The 15625-nt window shown below is 32.1% G+C and overlaps 3 protein-coding genes across 5 annotated transcripts in view; 2 read left to right on the top strand and 1 right to left on the bottom strand.

Moving 5' to 3' along the window:
• Positions 1–13238, top strand: Nt5c (5' nucleotidase C). Its single transcript, XM_080157945.1, has 15 exons — positions 1–272; positions 838–907; positions 1205–1298; positions 1816–1879; positions 2297–2377; positions 2779–2899; positions 3269–3404; positions 3626–3687; positions 3882–4019; positions 4403–4501; positions 5534–5700; positions 6042–6108; positions 6595–6779; positions 12133–12204; positions 12359–13238. Exons 1-15 carry the CDS (start codon positions 1–3, stop codon positions 12399–12401), a joined length of 1671 nt encoding a protein of 556 aa, XP_080014071.1. The 3' UTR covers positions 12402–13238.
• Positions 1–15625, bottom strand: part of Rpt2 (26S proteasome regulatory subunit Rpt2) — a 123485-nt gene that overhangs the window by 100384 nt on the left and 7476 nt on the right. The gene's annotated exons all lie outside the window — the stretch shown is intronic.
• The window catches only part of DNAlig4 (DNA ligase 4), an 18383-nt gene continuing 15985 nt past the window's right edge, over positions 13228–15625 (top strand). For both annotated transcript variants that reach the window (XM_080157941.1, XM_080157942.1), the window contains exons 1-4: positions 13228–13325; positions 14185–14245; positions 14504–14593; positions 14873–14974. In XM_080157941.1, coding sequence (XP_080014067.1) covers positions 13243–13325; positions 14185–14245; positions 14504–14593; positions 14873–14974 — 336 coding nt within the window. In that variant the 5' untranslated portion in view covers positions 13228–13242. The remainder of the gene's footprint in view (positions 13326–14184; positions 14246–14503; positions 14594–14872; positions 14975–15625) is intronic.

Consider the following 15625-nt stretch of genomic DNA (forward strand, 5'->3'; position numbering starts at 1 on the left):
ATGATAATGAAAATGGCCACAACTATTTTTACCAGTGCTAGTAAATTTGGACAGTTTTGTAAATATAACAATAGACAGAAAAAAGTATTATTTTCAAAATTACAAACATACGACAAGAGACAATTGTCTAGTTGTCACAAGTCTTTCTTGACAAATGGTGTAAAATGTTTGTCAGGTAGACTAAGAGGACAAACATTGATTGTTGAGCAGGCAAGAAAAATCTCCTGTCAGGACTTGTGGACAAATTATGATCAAGCAAAGAGCTGGCTCAGGCATGGATTTCTCATCATGTCTTAACTTTTTTAGGTTTAGAATAAACAAGTATGACAACATTCCTAAAAAGAAAAGCACGAAAAATCAGACGATCATTATTAAATATAAAGTGACTGCACTTAATTATTGTTTCAGGAATTATCATAAGAAATTAGAAATAAATAGTCCACATGAACAAATCTAAAATAACGATCATTGCTACTCATTACGAACGTACGGATCAACCCTTTACTGTAGAAATCTTCACCCTAAGAAGCCATTTAAAGTAACATGAAACTAATAAAAAATAAGAGTATGAAATGATATGAATATTTGCAATTTACTTAAACTGCTTTTAATTTGTTTATCAAACATGGTTTACACTGGTTTTACAATCGAGAAATGAACCATGGAATTATAGGTATTGTTCAAACAACCCTATGTAAAATCTTTACCAAATAATTTTGTTGTAAGTGATTTAAAAATTACGATTTAAACCAAATAACAAATTACCTCTTTCAAATTTGTCAGGCCTTTAATAAAAATGTTAAACAGGCGTTATTAGAAATCCAATAACATTATCAGATGTAAAAAGCTACCCCCAGACATAGAAGTCAATCAAGTATTTTGCAACGATCAAATTGATTTATCTGAGGTTTGTATATTCTTCATCATACAACAATATAAACTCTATGAAAAAATTATTTTGAGAACATTGAATAACCTTATGAAGAAATTATACTTGGCAATAGACAATAAATTGATCTTGTACATATTTCAGTATTTATAAAACTCATTTTTTTCTTTCAATAAAATTGTAGGTCAATATGCTTTTTTACATGTACTTATCTAATTTAATAAATATTAAAACCCATGATATACTTTTTCTTATTTGATAATTATAACTATAAATTGTTGGTTGTATTATTCAATTAAATGTACTTTATATTAGGTTGAAGTTTATGGATTTGATTATGACTACACGCTTGCCAGCTATAAGAAAGGAGTAGAATATCTTATACACGATATTGCTAAGGAACATTTAGGTATGGTTTTAACCGGTTAAGCTATTCTTTAATTTGTTTAGCCGTCCGTCTATTAGTAAGTGACGTTATAGAAAAAATGTGATTTTCTCGGATTCTATTTAAGACTGCTTTTTTTTGGTTTAGATACACTTTCATAAGAGCCTTTAGTTTTTTATATTGCTTTTGTTGATATAAGATCTTCAAATTGAAATTTTACTGGATTGGGAATCATTGAATACTTAATTTTGTATAGGCCTTGAGTTCATATTCTTTGAAATAGAAAGGATTTGGGATGATTTAATTTTAGCAGTCGGGCTTTAGAAAGTATCAAATTTAAGGCGATTGCAAGGTTTAAACTCGTTTCATGACTTAAAATGTTTTATATTAGCCAAAAGTCGCAAACGTATGAAAAATATTAGAGGATTTTTCATGGAAAGCAGATGGGAAGGAACAGTTTGGTTTTTGTAATAATAATGAACTGAACACTCTTTACTTGACATTTTTTATATGAATTGTGATAATCATTTTATTTTTTTAGTGAAGAAATATGGATATCCTGATACTGTGGGAAAATTAATTTATGATCCCAATTTTGCGATAAGGTACAGCTATACACCTTGTAAGCGAATCTTTTCTGTCATTTAAGTTTGTCACCACGTCAAAAACAATAGTTTAATCAGGTAAGGTACTGTAATTTTCACTGGTGGTACCCAAAGTTTTATAACCTTATCTTATTCGATAGCTCAAACTTTGGGAACTTTTTAAAATTTTTAATTGGTTGGTTCCTAACTTTCATTGTCCTAACTTTTCAACAAATAATTTAAATTTATAAAAGTGGTATTTTATTTCATCATCATTGTGGATATATATCAGTTTTTCGTCCAATGTCTTATAAATACCTTAGATCTCTGAATGTAATATAAAATAATGGAAAGAGGCAGTCTTAATGTCATTGGTTGTGCGGTATCGCCTATTATATATCGTTCTAGAACATCATATTATATTTCAATGTATTTTAGGGGATTACATTATGACGTTGAGAAAGGTCTTTTCCTGAAGGTTGACAGTTTTCATCAGATTCAGTTTGGAACGGTTTACAGGTATGATACTTTATTTAAAGTAGTTTTCATTATCATCAGTTGAAAGAGTTCAAAAATAAAAGGTGATATAATAAAATAGCTAAAACTTAATATATTCTTATATAGCTTCCTTAAAATAGGTATTAGGGGGGGCACATTTAAATAATTGTCGCCAACATATAGTTCGAAACTTAATTCTTGAATAAGTTTTATGATTTCACTTGCTAAAAATGTGAAAATACTGTGAAATGGTATTTTGTGATGACTAAAATAGGACCAGGTAACTATTTCAATTGGGTTAGTACCTCGTTCTAGCTTCTTGATATGATATTTTTAGCTTTTTACGGTGTTTCTTAGTGCATTTCTCCTCTCCCTTTTGAAAGAAACAGATTAGAACTCAATAATTTAAATCCCATTCTCAGGGGTAAGGAAAAGTTGAGTGATGAGGAGGTAATATCTCTGTACACCAGACGACATCTACCTATCAACTATCTGGAGGCAACCAAGCTCAATGTTGGTGTCAACTCGGGACATGGATCAAAGGCAGGCCTGTTCAAACCTTAACTTTCTAGTCAAACCTACATTTTTAACAAAAATCTTACTTTTTTTGGGCGATCCACAAAAATAGCATAAAGAAGGGTTACCTAATATTGGAAGGCAATGAATGTTTTTATGGTATTAATTTTTAGTTAAGATGTCAGATATGTAACCAAAATAGGATCGTTCTTCCTTTTAATTAACCCTTGCTTAAGAATGACAGGTGTTCTATCATAGCGATAATACACTGTTAATAATATCAACATGTTATCAAAATCTTAATGGAAAAATGAATTGAAAACACAGTGAGTTAAAAATCTTAACTGCAAGAAAAAAAATATGAGTTAGGTTTTGAACCCTCCACCCTTGTTGAAGGTTAAGATGGTTCAGTTGGCAGATATCTTTTCTAAGCCAGAGATGAGTCTCATGGCCTCTGTGATGGACCTGTTCAAGGAGAATGATATTGAGTACCAGCCAGAGTCATTGTACTATGATATTTCTAAATGTATAGGTAAATACACATTTAATATTTTCATTACAAAATCAATATTATTCAATTCAAAGATGAACTAATTATATAAAAGAATTGATTATTTAACTCAAGTCAGAAATTAGGTGAAATCTTTTTTAAAAGTCATTACAAAGAGACAGAAATATTTATGATATTGTGTATAATAATAATAGTAATAAGTAAAATTGTTTTTCATGATTTTACTTTCTTCTACTTGATAGGTTTAGCACATGCAACATTCCACGCTGAAGTCAGATCAAATCCTAGTCTATATCTACACAAGGTAATCCTTATATAAAAGTAACAGTATGACTCTGTGAGTAAGTAACCGCTAACCGTTGAATCGATATGGTTCTCCTATAATCCCCCCCTCCCCCAAAAAACTTTTTCTTTTAAAATCTAAAATTGAAAGCAGAAAGAGGTTCGTTTTAAACTGTAATATATTCCTGTCTTGTTTAATCTATTACATTTTTTTAGGATACTTTACTGGCACCATACTTGATATCATTACAAGAAGCAGGAAAGAAGATTTTCCTCATAACAAATTCTCCATTTGAAACAGTACACGCGGGTATGGCCTATATGGTCGGGGAAAACTGGAGGGATTTATTTCAGGTTAGTACCTACTTACATTTTTAACTATTTGAGAAAAAAATACCTTAGGTTTTTGATCAGACTAGATACCCCATTAGAGTTGTTTTTAGACTTTTTTCATCTTCTTAAAGACACTAAAGTCATTGTTTGCATCCCCCCCCCCCCCTCCCTCCTTACCAACGCATTTCTACTACTTTCCCTTATATTTAGGTAAGACACCTGCCGTAACTAGGGTGATGGTAATGATAAAGAAGGTCATAGTTGGAATGCTATCTGAGATCTTATAAAAGATATAATAGATATTCAATTAAAATACAGAATGCTTAGCTTATAGCAAAAAAAATCAATTGTTGTATTTTATTCTTGCACAATTACAGAGCAACTATAAAAAAGATTTAATTTAGGTTATAGTAGTCCAAGCTGGGAAGCCTCATTTTTTTACCAACTCTTCACAGCCATTCAGACAATATGATTACAGCAGACGAGTTTTCTTCTGGGATAAGGTAGCTCATCAATATATAAAAGTATTTGGACGTTTGTTTGTCTGTTGCCGAAGCCTTTAGTATATTTAATGGTTGTTCTTTCTCTATTGTCTCAAAATATCTAAAGCTGCTGTAGATGTCAATAAAAAATAGACAATTTACTAGGTTTAATAAAACTAATTTATAATACCTATCTATAATACAAAGTAGCTTGATGTCTGTCCGTCCGTCTGAAGCTTAAGATCTTGGTAACCACTGAACCGATTGGATTCTACTCTTCAGGGTATATACCTATCGGTCCTGTGGTGGTTTTAAGCTATTCTCTTGGGGGTGGGACACCCCCAACCCCCCCAAAAATGAAAATTTACCCCCCCCCCCCAAAAAAAAAAAAATAATTTTCTTGAGAACACATTATTTTTTTTACGAATTTTGCGAATTCGTTATTTAAACGAGAAAATGTTTTCCTTCTGGGTAGGTGCGAAAATTTGCGATCCGTTCTGCTGGGTAAGTAATAGAAGATGTAATTATACCTCTTGGGGCAAAGCCCCTAGAGGCTAGGGGCGAAGCCGCTAGTTTACTTCTATTTCATTGCACGTTTTTGAACATCACTTATGCTGAATCTTTATGTTGATAATCAGTGTATCGGAGCCGGAGCCGGGAGCAGCAACATTTTTTGGTGGAGCCGGAGCCGTATTTTTCGTTAAAAACGGCTCCGGCTCCGGATTAGCTAAAAATGATTTTTTAAAGTAATATTATAATTTGGCAACGGTCTATTTCCATATAATAAACTGAAAAACTATTGTTACTTAACAAATAGACACACATCCTTCTACTTTTATATAGCTTTAATCAAATAAAAGTAAAATATTTTATATTATTTATTTTATTTTATCAAATTCAATAATGAAAAAAATTTATATATTAATTTTAAGGTAGGAGCCGGAGCTGGAGCCGGAGCCGCATCAAAATTATACGGCTCCGACACCCTGTTGATAATACTCTTACTTTAAGAAAATTGTATAGAAAATACCTAACCAATTTCAATATATACAGGTAACAAGTTTGGAAGCCGGCAAAATCTATGCTGGCGGAACTATCAATGATTTCCAGCGGTTGACAGGCTGGATGGGCGGCAATGTGATGTACTTTGGCGACCATCCGTACGCCGATCTGGCGGATGTTACTTTGCACCATGGCTGGAAGACTGCTGCAGTTATTAGGTAAGCATATTTTTCATTTGGATAAGACTTTCCTAGAGTTAAAAGATAGAAAAAGAGGGGACATCTGACGGTAAATCATGCTGGTAACCATAACTTTATAGATACGTTCTCTTATTCTTTGGTATCTAAATTTGCCAACCATTAGTTTTAGTCTACAGATTGGATAATTTTATTCGGGTGGTGAATAATGTTCATCAATTAATCGTCCATTTTCTTCTCCCTTAAGTTCCCTTGATATATTTTGCTTTAAAAACTTTTATTTTATTCTAATGATAGGTTTGGGGTACGAAAATAAAACATTTTATGAAAAAAACAACTGAATATCAACTTGATTAATTTAGAGAATTGGAAAAAGAGATTAATATGATGAATACAGAAGAATTTAAATGGGGAGTAAATTGGCAACAGGTATTACAATTTTACATTTTATTTCATTAACCATTAAGATTTATTTTTTTAAACAGATGGATACACTCATCCAAAAGGTGAAACTATGGGTTCCAACTATTCCACCAATCAAAATTAATTTTGCATTTTTAAGTGTTGTGTTATTTTCTTGTTGTTATTTTCACTGATAGGCGTAATACACAAATTTTCTATTACTAAAGAAAGGACGTGATAAATCAAATTCAAAACAATGGCTTAAAATATTATTTTAAAATTCTTAGCCCGAACAAGACATATTTCAATACCATGTACAGTCAAAACTTTCAGGCTGATTTCGTGAATCATGAAGATGATTTTCTGTAAAAGTTTAGACAAATATCTCTTTCTTACTATCTCTAAGTTAATTTCAATCCCTCCTCCCTCACCCCTTTGGAGGTATTATTCGACCTGAACAGTGAACACCTATACTTCGTTATTTTGTTTTTACATTCATTCTTCCAATTAAAGGTGCTGAAATCCCTAATTGAGGACCACCAGGACTGCGAGGACCCTACCGCCATCGAGGTGGTGAAGGAGTGGCAGCACGAGGTGAACATTATCCAGCACAACCTCAGAAACATGTTTAACCCGCACTTTGGCTCCTTGTTCCGCTCTCATAATAATCCAACATACTTCTCTAGAAAACTTTTTAGGTAAGGAAACCTTATTCTTATACTAAAGTAACAGGATGTCTGTTTGTCTGTGTGTTTGTACCGAAGGATCTCGCTAACCGCTGAACCAATCAGGTTTTCCTTAACAGGGTAGCTTCTCATAGGTCCCGGGAAGGTTTATAACTATTTTGGGGGAGGGTACCACCACCCTCCCAAGAGAAATCGCCCCTAGAAGAAAATTACCCCCCCCCCAAAAAAAAAAACAAATCTTTTAACTAAAATTAAAAATGTGGGGGGCACCCCCCCCCCCCCCCCCCAATTTTTTTTTTACTTTTTCTTCTAAAATCTAGAATAATAAATTAGGTTATCAAATTCGACTCTCCCCTCCTCAAGTGCCCCTATAGAGGCTGTTGCGGGGTGATTTTATGTTATATGTTGTCCATTTGTAAAGACTAATCTTCAAAATGATATATCCCCTTTCCCCCTTTATTCTGTTACCATTTCTAATAATGTACCTTTTTCATAGTACACCAAACTAGTTTATCTAGATCAAACTTGTATGTACATTGTACATAAAAATCCACGTACACATCATTTGGTACCTGATTCTTGAAGTGAATGGATGTATTTTTTTGTGATAATAGTTTTTTAGTTATAGGTTGTTCATAATTCTCTTTATTAATTACTTCAAGTATTTCTTTTGATTTTAGATAAGAAATGCAATAAATTTTGAACAGCTTAAGATGAAATGTATTTGTGAACCAGTGTTTAGTTATTAATAAATTATCTAAAAAATACTTCACTGTAGTTCTTACTGAAAATACTCGCATCTTTAAAAGTATCAGTTTATTGGTGCATATTAAAATCTTGTAAAGTGACAACAGAACCCGTCTGTTACAGTTCAAAATTTAGATTTCATTAATAGCACTAAAATTGTTTATTGCTTTTGCTATATTATAACTTTGACATTTTCCACTTGGCCTACTTGCCAAAATTCAGACCATTGTAAAAAAAAAAAAAAAAAACTTGTGGATCGCCTTAACAATTCTGGTCTACCTTCAACAATTCTGTTTAAATAATTCTGGTCTGCCTTTACAATTCCGGTCTGCCATCAACAGTTTCGGTCCGCCTTCAACAATTCTGGTCCGCCTTCAACAATTCTGGTCCGCCTTCAACAATTCCGGTCCGCCTTCAACAATTCTGGTCCGCCTTCAACAATTCTGGTCCGCCTTCAACAATTCCGATCCGCCTTCAACAATTCCGGTCTGCTTTCAACAATTCTGGTCCACCTTCTAAAATTCTGGTCCGCCTTCAATAATTCTGGTCCGCCTTCAACAATTCTGGTCCGCCTTCAACAATTCTGGTCCGCCTTCAACAATTCCGGTCCGCCTTCAACAATTCTGGTCCGCCTTTAACAATTCTGGTCCGCCTTCAATAATTCTGGTCCGCCTTCAATAATTCTGGTCCGCCTTTAATGATTCTGGTCCGACTTTAATAATTCTGGTCCACCTTCAATGATTCTGGTCCGCTTTCAATAATTCTGATCCGCCTTCAATAATTCTGGTCTGCCTTCAATAATTCTGGTCCGCCTTCAATAATTCTGGTCCACCTTCAACAATTCTGGTCTGCCTTCAACAATTCCTGTTGGCCTTCAACAATTCTGGTCTGCCTTCAACAATTCTGGTCTGCCTTTAAGAATTCTGGTCCACCTTCAACAATTCTGGTCCACCTTCAACAATTTCAATTCACCTTTAAACTTAAGTATTAAAGTTGCTTTAGCTAGGGTTCTTTCGAGAACTAAGCAAGGTAACAACTATATAGTTTAAATTGATTTACTAAGGTTTTAAAAGAATTTATCATGAAGTCTTTTCAAGCTGAACAAATCACTTAAGTCTCTAGTTCTAAATTGCGAATGGAATCTGGATATGGCAGTTCTTCATCAGTCAATGAGTCACTCAATAGAAGTGAAAGCTTGAGTGTTTCTAACTGCATCCAAGATCCTGAAGTCTTCTCTGAAGACTGGACCATTTCAACACTGGCATCAGAAATTAAAATACTGCATTCTAAGCTTGATCAACTAAAATCAGAAAATTTCTTTCCATTTGCTTCTGAGCCTAGAAGAGTTGAGAGTAATCCATCTATTACTACAACAGAGTTTCAGTTAGAGTCTGTGTCAAAAAATCTTGAATGTTCAGATTGTAACAACAAGCCAGACTCTTTTCTGACTACTTCTGCTCATGACAGTGAACAATATTCTGAGTCAAGGAATAGCTTGAATACCTCCAATGATGCTCAAAATTTTGAAAATAATTCTGATGCTCTTTCAATTTCAACTTTGTCAGCAGAAATTAAATTACTTCATTCCAAGATAGATAAGCTGAACTCAGTGAAATTCTTTTCATCCACTTCTATGCCAAAAGGCTCCAAGCCCAATTCTGAGTGTATTGATTATAAAATGAATCCAGAATCCCCTAAATCTACAACAGCTTCTAAAGATGAAACAGGGAAAAATGTTCCTATTTATCATGAAGCATGTGTAAATGATCCAGTGAATAATGCCCTAAAGATATATGGCAAGTTGTTAACAAATCAAATTAATGATTTGAGGAACCTTCTCATTCCTTTGTCTGACAAAGACTTAGATAGACCAACCTTGCTGTTCTTGTACAACAACTATCTGAATCCAGTAGACCAAAAAGTTCAATTTCTACAAGAATCTATCAGAGAGTATTTTAGTATTACATGTTATGACATTGAAAAGGCTCTTTCTGCTACAAAACTTGTTGAAGATGCTACCAGTTGGACCTCCAAGTTAAGAGGGTTATTTTTATCTAGAGGAATTTTCAAAAAATCTCAAGGCTACACTTTGTATTCTGATTTAGAAAAGTTTTCTCCTAATTCTACAATGGATGTCTATGAGTTCTTCAGAAGATTTGAAGGTCTCACCTTTGATTTTGATTATGTTGAGGAGAAAGCTTAGTTGCTATATGGAAAGTACTTATCAACAGTTCTCCAAGAAGAAGTTGAAACCCACAAGGGAGATTATGAAGCTACTAAGCAGTTTCTAATTCACAAATATGGCGATCCTAAAGATATTGTTTTAGCTTTACTCAAGCCTTTGTCAACCATACCTTTTCCATTAGATCAAACAAACATTGAACACTCCCATTTCTATCTCAGAAAGCTCAGTTCCAGCATGGACAAAATTAATTCTTTTCTGAGACCCCAATTCCCTTATTCAAAGGATTTTGAGTTATTCCTCTACTCCAAGGACTTTCTGCACAATCTACTAAACCTTGTGCCGAAAGAAACAAAGTTTGACTTCTTTGACAAGATCATTCAAGATGGAATAGATACATTGAACATCAAAGGGAAAATGTCCTATGAATTATTATTGAAGACAATCCATAAGCATTTTGAGATATTGTCTTGCTTACAGTTATGTCAAAGATCTTACAAAACTCTACCTGATCAGAAGACAAAGTCAGTGAGCTCCTTTAGCAAGAACAATCCTTCCATCAATGTGAGCAACTTATCCAATGAAGGATCCGATAATAAGAAGTTCAAAGGTGTCAGTGACATTGAGTACCCATGTGTGCTGCCTGGCCATAATCACAGTATTATTGGATGTAAAGAATTCTTCAAGACATCTACCCACAATAGAGTTAAAGCAAGAAAGGTCTCAAGCTTTACCCACTGTGCTGTTTGTTTGAAGTCTTCAAGTCTTTGTAGAGGTGCAAAGTGCTCAAACTTTAGATTAGTACCTTCAGTCCTGAGATGTAGAGATTGTGAAGCCCTGCATGCTTCTGATAATTCCAGACCCTGTTACTCTGTTCTGTTTTGTGTAACTAAATCTCACCACAAGCCATCAGACTCTGTGATTTATGATGCTTTGAAGAGTTACATTGATCAATAATGTTCTTAAGTGATCACTTTAATACCTATAATTGAGCATTAATCAAAATAAAACTCATTTTAATGATTGCCTATTAAGGAAACTTGTTTCCTGGCAATTATATATTTCTATAGTTAAAGTGTAGTTATAATCATGTTGCCTCATTTAGGAAGACTTGTCTTCTGGCAATAATAATAATACAAATCTATTAGAGACAACTTTGTGTTTGATGTCTAATTACAGACGTTTTCCTACTGATCAAAATATATCCTGTTCATTGTAGAGCACTTCACCACAGAGCTAACAATAGCAGATGATATGTTAATCTAAATATCTAAGGGATTTAGTGTTACAAATGGACTTTCTTGCCCTGGGCCAGTGTTGCGGGGTGATTTTATGTTATATGTTGTCCATTTGTAAAGACTAATCTTCAAAATGATATATCCCCTTTCCCCCTTTATTCTGTTACCATTTCTAATAATGTACCTTTTTCATAGTACACCAAACTAGTTTATCTAGATCAAACTTGTATGTACATTGTACATAAAAATCCACGTACACATCATTTGGTACCTGATTCTTGAAGTGAATGGATGTATTTTTTTGTGATAATAGTTTTTTAGTTATAGGTTGTTCATAATTCTCTTTATTAATTACTTCAAGTATTTCTTTTGATTTTAGATAAGAAATGCAATAAATTTTGAACAGCTTAAGATGAAATGTATTTGTGAACCAGTGTTTAGTTATTAATAAATTATCTAAAAAATACTTCACTGTAGTTCTTACTGAAAATACTCGCATCTTTAAAAGTATCAGTTTATTGGTGCATATTAAAATCTTGTAAAGTGACAACAGAACCCGTCTGTTACAGAGGCCTCTAGGGGCGTAGCCGCTAGTACTTATTAAAATTAACCGGATTTATTTTTGGTGTTTCTGTAGCTAAAGATTTCGCTAATTATTGTCGCCTAATGAAGCTCCTTACTGGCCAAGTGATGTTTTACAACTTTTTTGGGGGAGATTACCTCTACCTTTGTTTTAAAAGATTCATCTAAATCATTTATTAAAAGAAAAACGGGTATATTTTGTGTTACTTATCCTTTCTATGATCATAAATGGCAATCTGAATCCGTTCCGGAATAACCCTCATATTTTTGGACCGAAACAACAAAATCCGCGAAAATTTTGATCTTTAACTTGGATTAATCCGGTATTCGCATCCGTTTTGGATGGATCTGTCAATATTTTGTATTGCGATCAGAATCCAAATTTTGTGCTAAGTTCCTTGGATTGCCATCTCAGGCCGGGCTTCGTCTTATTTTCACAGTAGCTTTTCTCCCTGCGAGGGGCTCTTACCCAGCGGGGCCAATTTCCTAACCATACAAGGCAATTATTAAGATTTACCTAACCTAAAATAACCTATCAAAAGCACTGTGAAAATACGAAGAAACCCACTACTTCGTTTTCTTTCCTTGATCTTTATTAATTGGTGTTTATTTTTAGAGTTTCTGATATTTATACAAGCAGAGTAACAAATTTTCTACAGTACAGTCTCAAACATACGTTCTATCCAAGGTAAATATTCTTATGTTAATTTCATTAATTCTCAACATTTATAATAAGAGATTCATGAAGAAAAATATGAAAACCTATAAGTAGTTGAAACTAATGAACGCCTTAGATTATTTGTTGTTCTTTAATAGGTAGTTAAAACTTTGTATTATTATAGGAGAGGAGCTTTACCACACGAGTTTAAATCTTGGTTTGTCTGAGAAATTTGTATTTGTAGTAAAAAAGTAGAAGATTATATTCATTTTATAAGCATATATCATCGTTCATATTTCCATTAACACATGTTATTGTATGATAAACTGTTTTGTATATACTCTTAGTGCCATTGTTGATATTGTATAAAAATAATGACCAAGGTTGTGAGAGTAAAAATCTTGTATCTGTTCTCATATTATTTATTTTTGTTCATTTATTTTCTAGAATATGCTTGTTTTATTTTAAATAATCGCATTTTATATTCATTAAAAATCAAATTTACAGAGTTCGAGCTTATTATTTGTTGATTTTATATATTTTCTACATAGATCAAAAGAAAATGAGCTTATTAGAATTTAAAATTTCGGATAAAACTGTCTTAATTTGTGGAATTTTCTATAAAATAATTTTTGCACTTTTCCTTTAATTTGATTATTTAAACTGCCATCTGAATAGTATTCTGGCTTTCAATTATTTTTTAAAAGTTGTAAGTTAATGTATGAAAAGAGCTTAATTAATTTTTATTATACATTAAGTAAACGTTTTTTATTTTATTTTTTTGTCAATGTGTATTAGATGAAAATTTACAGTAATTTCGTAAGGTATGGTGTCAAAAAAATATTATACATATATGTCATCATTTTCGTCAAATGTGTTAATTTAGTCATAGTTTAGCTAAAATTTTTATAGAAAAAGAATTTTATTTTAAAAAGTTTAAATAAAAACAATTTTTCTATTCTCTTAATGTTTAGTTAGATAATTTTTTCTAATAAAAATAATAATGTTAAGATCTGTTGTTAAATATTATGCAAATTTGGAGAGATTAGAACCATTTTTCAGAATATAATGTGTGATTGGAGTGAAACTTTATCATTTAAAGAATTAACAGATTTTTTATCTAAAAATGCCAAGGTTCCGAAAAAGAGCAGGTAGAATGTTTTATGGGTTACATGGACGTCAATGGGATGTCTTTTAAAACAAGGATGACAACATCCATAAAAGCGAAGCACTGAAACGGTAGGACAAACGGACATTAACATTTGTATAGTATCAGAACTGAATAATCAGAATATAAATGTATAAGAGTCGAACGAAAATTGTAAGTAAATTTGTTGAAAAACTTCTTGATAAAGGATAATGTTTATGAACATACTTACATTTTTAGGACTTGATTATAGAGTTGCTTCGCTTATAATATTATACATTGGTCCCAGGAATTAATATACTAAAAATCAGATCAATCGGATGATTAGATCACATGAAAATTTGTTGTTAAAAAAGTAAAAAAAATCGACATGTTCAAAATAGACGTACGGACATTCTGGTAATGATTAAAGAGTTGCTACGCTTTCTAAATCGTACCTAACTACTAAAGGAAGTTTAAAATCGATAGAACAATTCTAACATGCCTAAACTAACGAAAAAAACTATCCGGGACGGACGGACCTATCCTAACCATAGAAAAGCTTTGCTTTTAAAAATATTTAGTCTTCTAAAAATTGCAAGAAAAATATTTTATTTGGGCATCGATAGACATGCCCAAAATTATGGAACGTTCAATAATTTTCATTTGTGCATAAAGTAGAATATAAAAATGATAGTCCATCCGTTTAATGGGGATTATAAGTAAGCTTAAGATAGCCTTTTTAAAATTCTAAAGGAGCAACTTTTCATAAAAACTTTTTTATGTCAGTTTTTAACTGCTTTGGTAAAATAATATCAATTCATTTAGTTAACTATTATGATATTTATCCTAATAACCTGCCAATAAAGTTGTTTTGATATTAGATTTAAGAATATGGAGAAGTTTTTGTTATACTGTAGAAAGAAAGCAAACTGTTACAGCAAGGTGAAGTTTTAAGGGATATCTAATAGCTTAAAGTGTTGAGTGTTTTTTGTCGGTTTTGGTCTTTTTTCATTCATGTGACATTCTATATAAATTTAATAGCTATTTCATTCATTGAATTAAAATATTAAATTTTTAACCTTGGCCTTAGATCTCTCAGTGCCAACAAACTAGAATTAATTTTTCATTTACTAGCCGTGAAAAATTCTTAAATATACGATACAAGTTTTTGAGTAACGCTTAGAATTTTGTTTTGTTTAGAATCCAGCAGATGAAAAGTTATCACTATTTCCAGTGATGCGCATTTTAATGCCATCTTTAGACAAAGAACGGGGTTCTTATAATATGAAGGTAGATTTTATACATACATACTTTTTATAGACTTTTTTTTAGTAAACCTTCCAGCATTAATATCAAGCAGTTAAAAAAAATTATTTACTAGGTTTCTAATTTAGTTTACAGTTTCGCATCTAAAGAAAAGAAAGGTTTTCCGTCAGTTAAAAGTTGTTAACAAAATGCTCATTTGTTCAGTTTTAAGATTAAACTATTCACGGCATGATAATTTAAAATTATAGTTAGATTACTCTATCTATTTTTTTTCTTGTCTGATTATTTTTTTTCCATATATAGGAATCCGTAATAGCAGACCTCTACATAGAGTTTCTGCAGCTGGGTAAAACTTCTGCTGATGCCGTTAAATTAAAGAACTACAAAGCTCCTAAAGTTGTCCAGGTAGAAAATAATTAATTCAAATCATTCAATGTTATTTTTTTTAGATTTATATAAATCTAATCTTTATTTCTAATATTAATCGATAAGCTTCCTTGACTTTAAATTTTTTAATACAATTAATCATAATATGGCTAATCTTCTCAAAATGCCATTTTTGCAGAAAGTTTGTATATCAAATGTAAAATATGATTGTTTGTTTAATAGGTAGGTAAGTATTAAGTTTTGTAGGTTTTTTTTGTCTGTCAGTGAAACTTAAATCTATTTTCATAGCTTAAACGGTTCCCAAATGTTAAAAGCAAAGCAATTAGCTAACGAAAAATATATTTCGTATGACTTAGTGTGCAATACCGCCCCTCAGTCTTATTTACCACCAATGACTAGTATTAATTGTAGAGTAGCCTTGCTACTGTAAATGATAAATTAATCACCTTTGGGTGCAAGTTGATTATATTTCGGTTTAGGTGCATATAAGATAGATAAAGATTAATAATAAGAGGCTAACCTGATTTGGGGTAGAGCTCTTATGTCCAACTGATAATGTGCACTTTGCTACAATTACAAGAAGACAAAACTAACTCAAATCAAGACTTACTTACTTGGGTATACTTGTGTTCTTTATCTTCTAGCTCCTCATCTAGAGGAATGGTTGAA

The sequence above is a fragment of the Acartia tonsa genome, chromosome 4 (assembly GCF_053477335.1).
Source record: "Acartia tonsa isolate MP-2025a chromosome 4, ASM5347733v1, whole genome shotgun sequence".
Lineage (NCBI taxonomy): Eukaryota > Metazoa > Arthropoda > Copepoda > Calanoida > Acartiidae > Acartia > Acartia tonsa.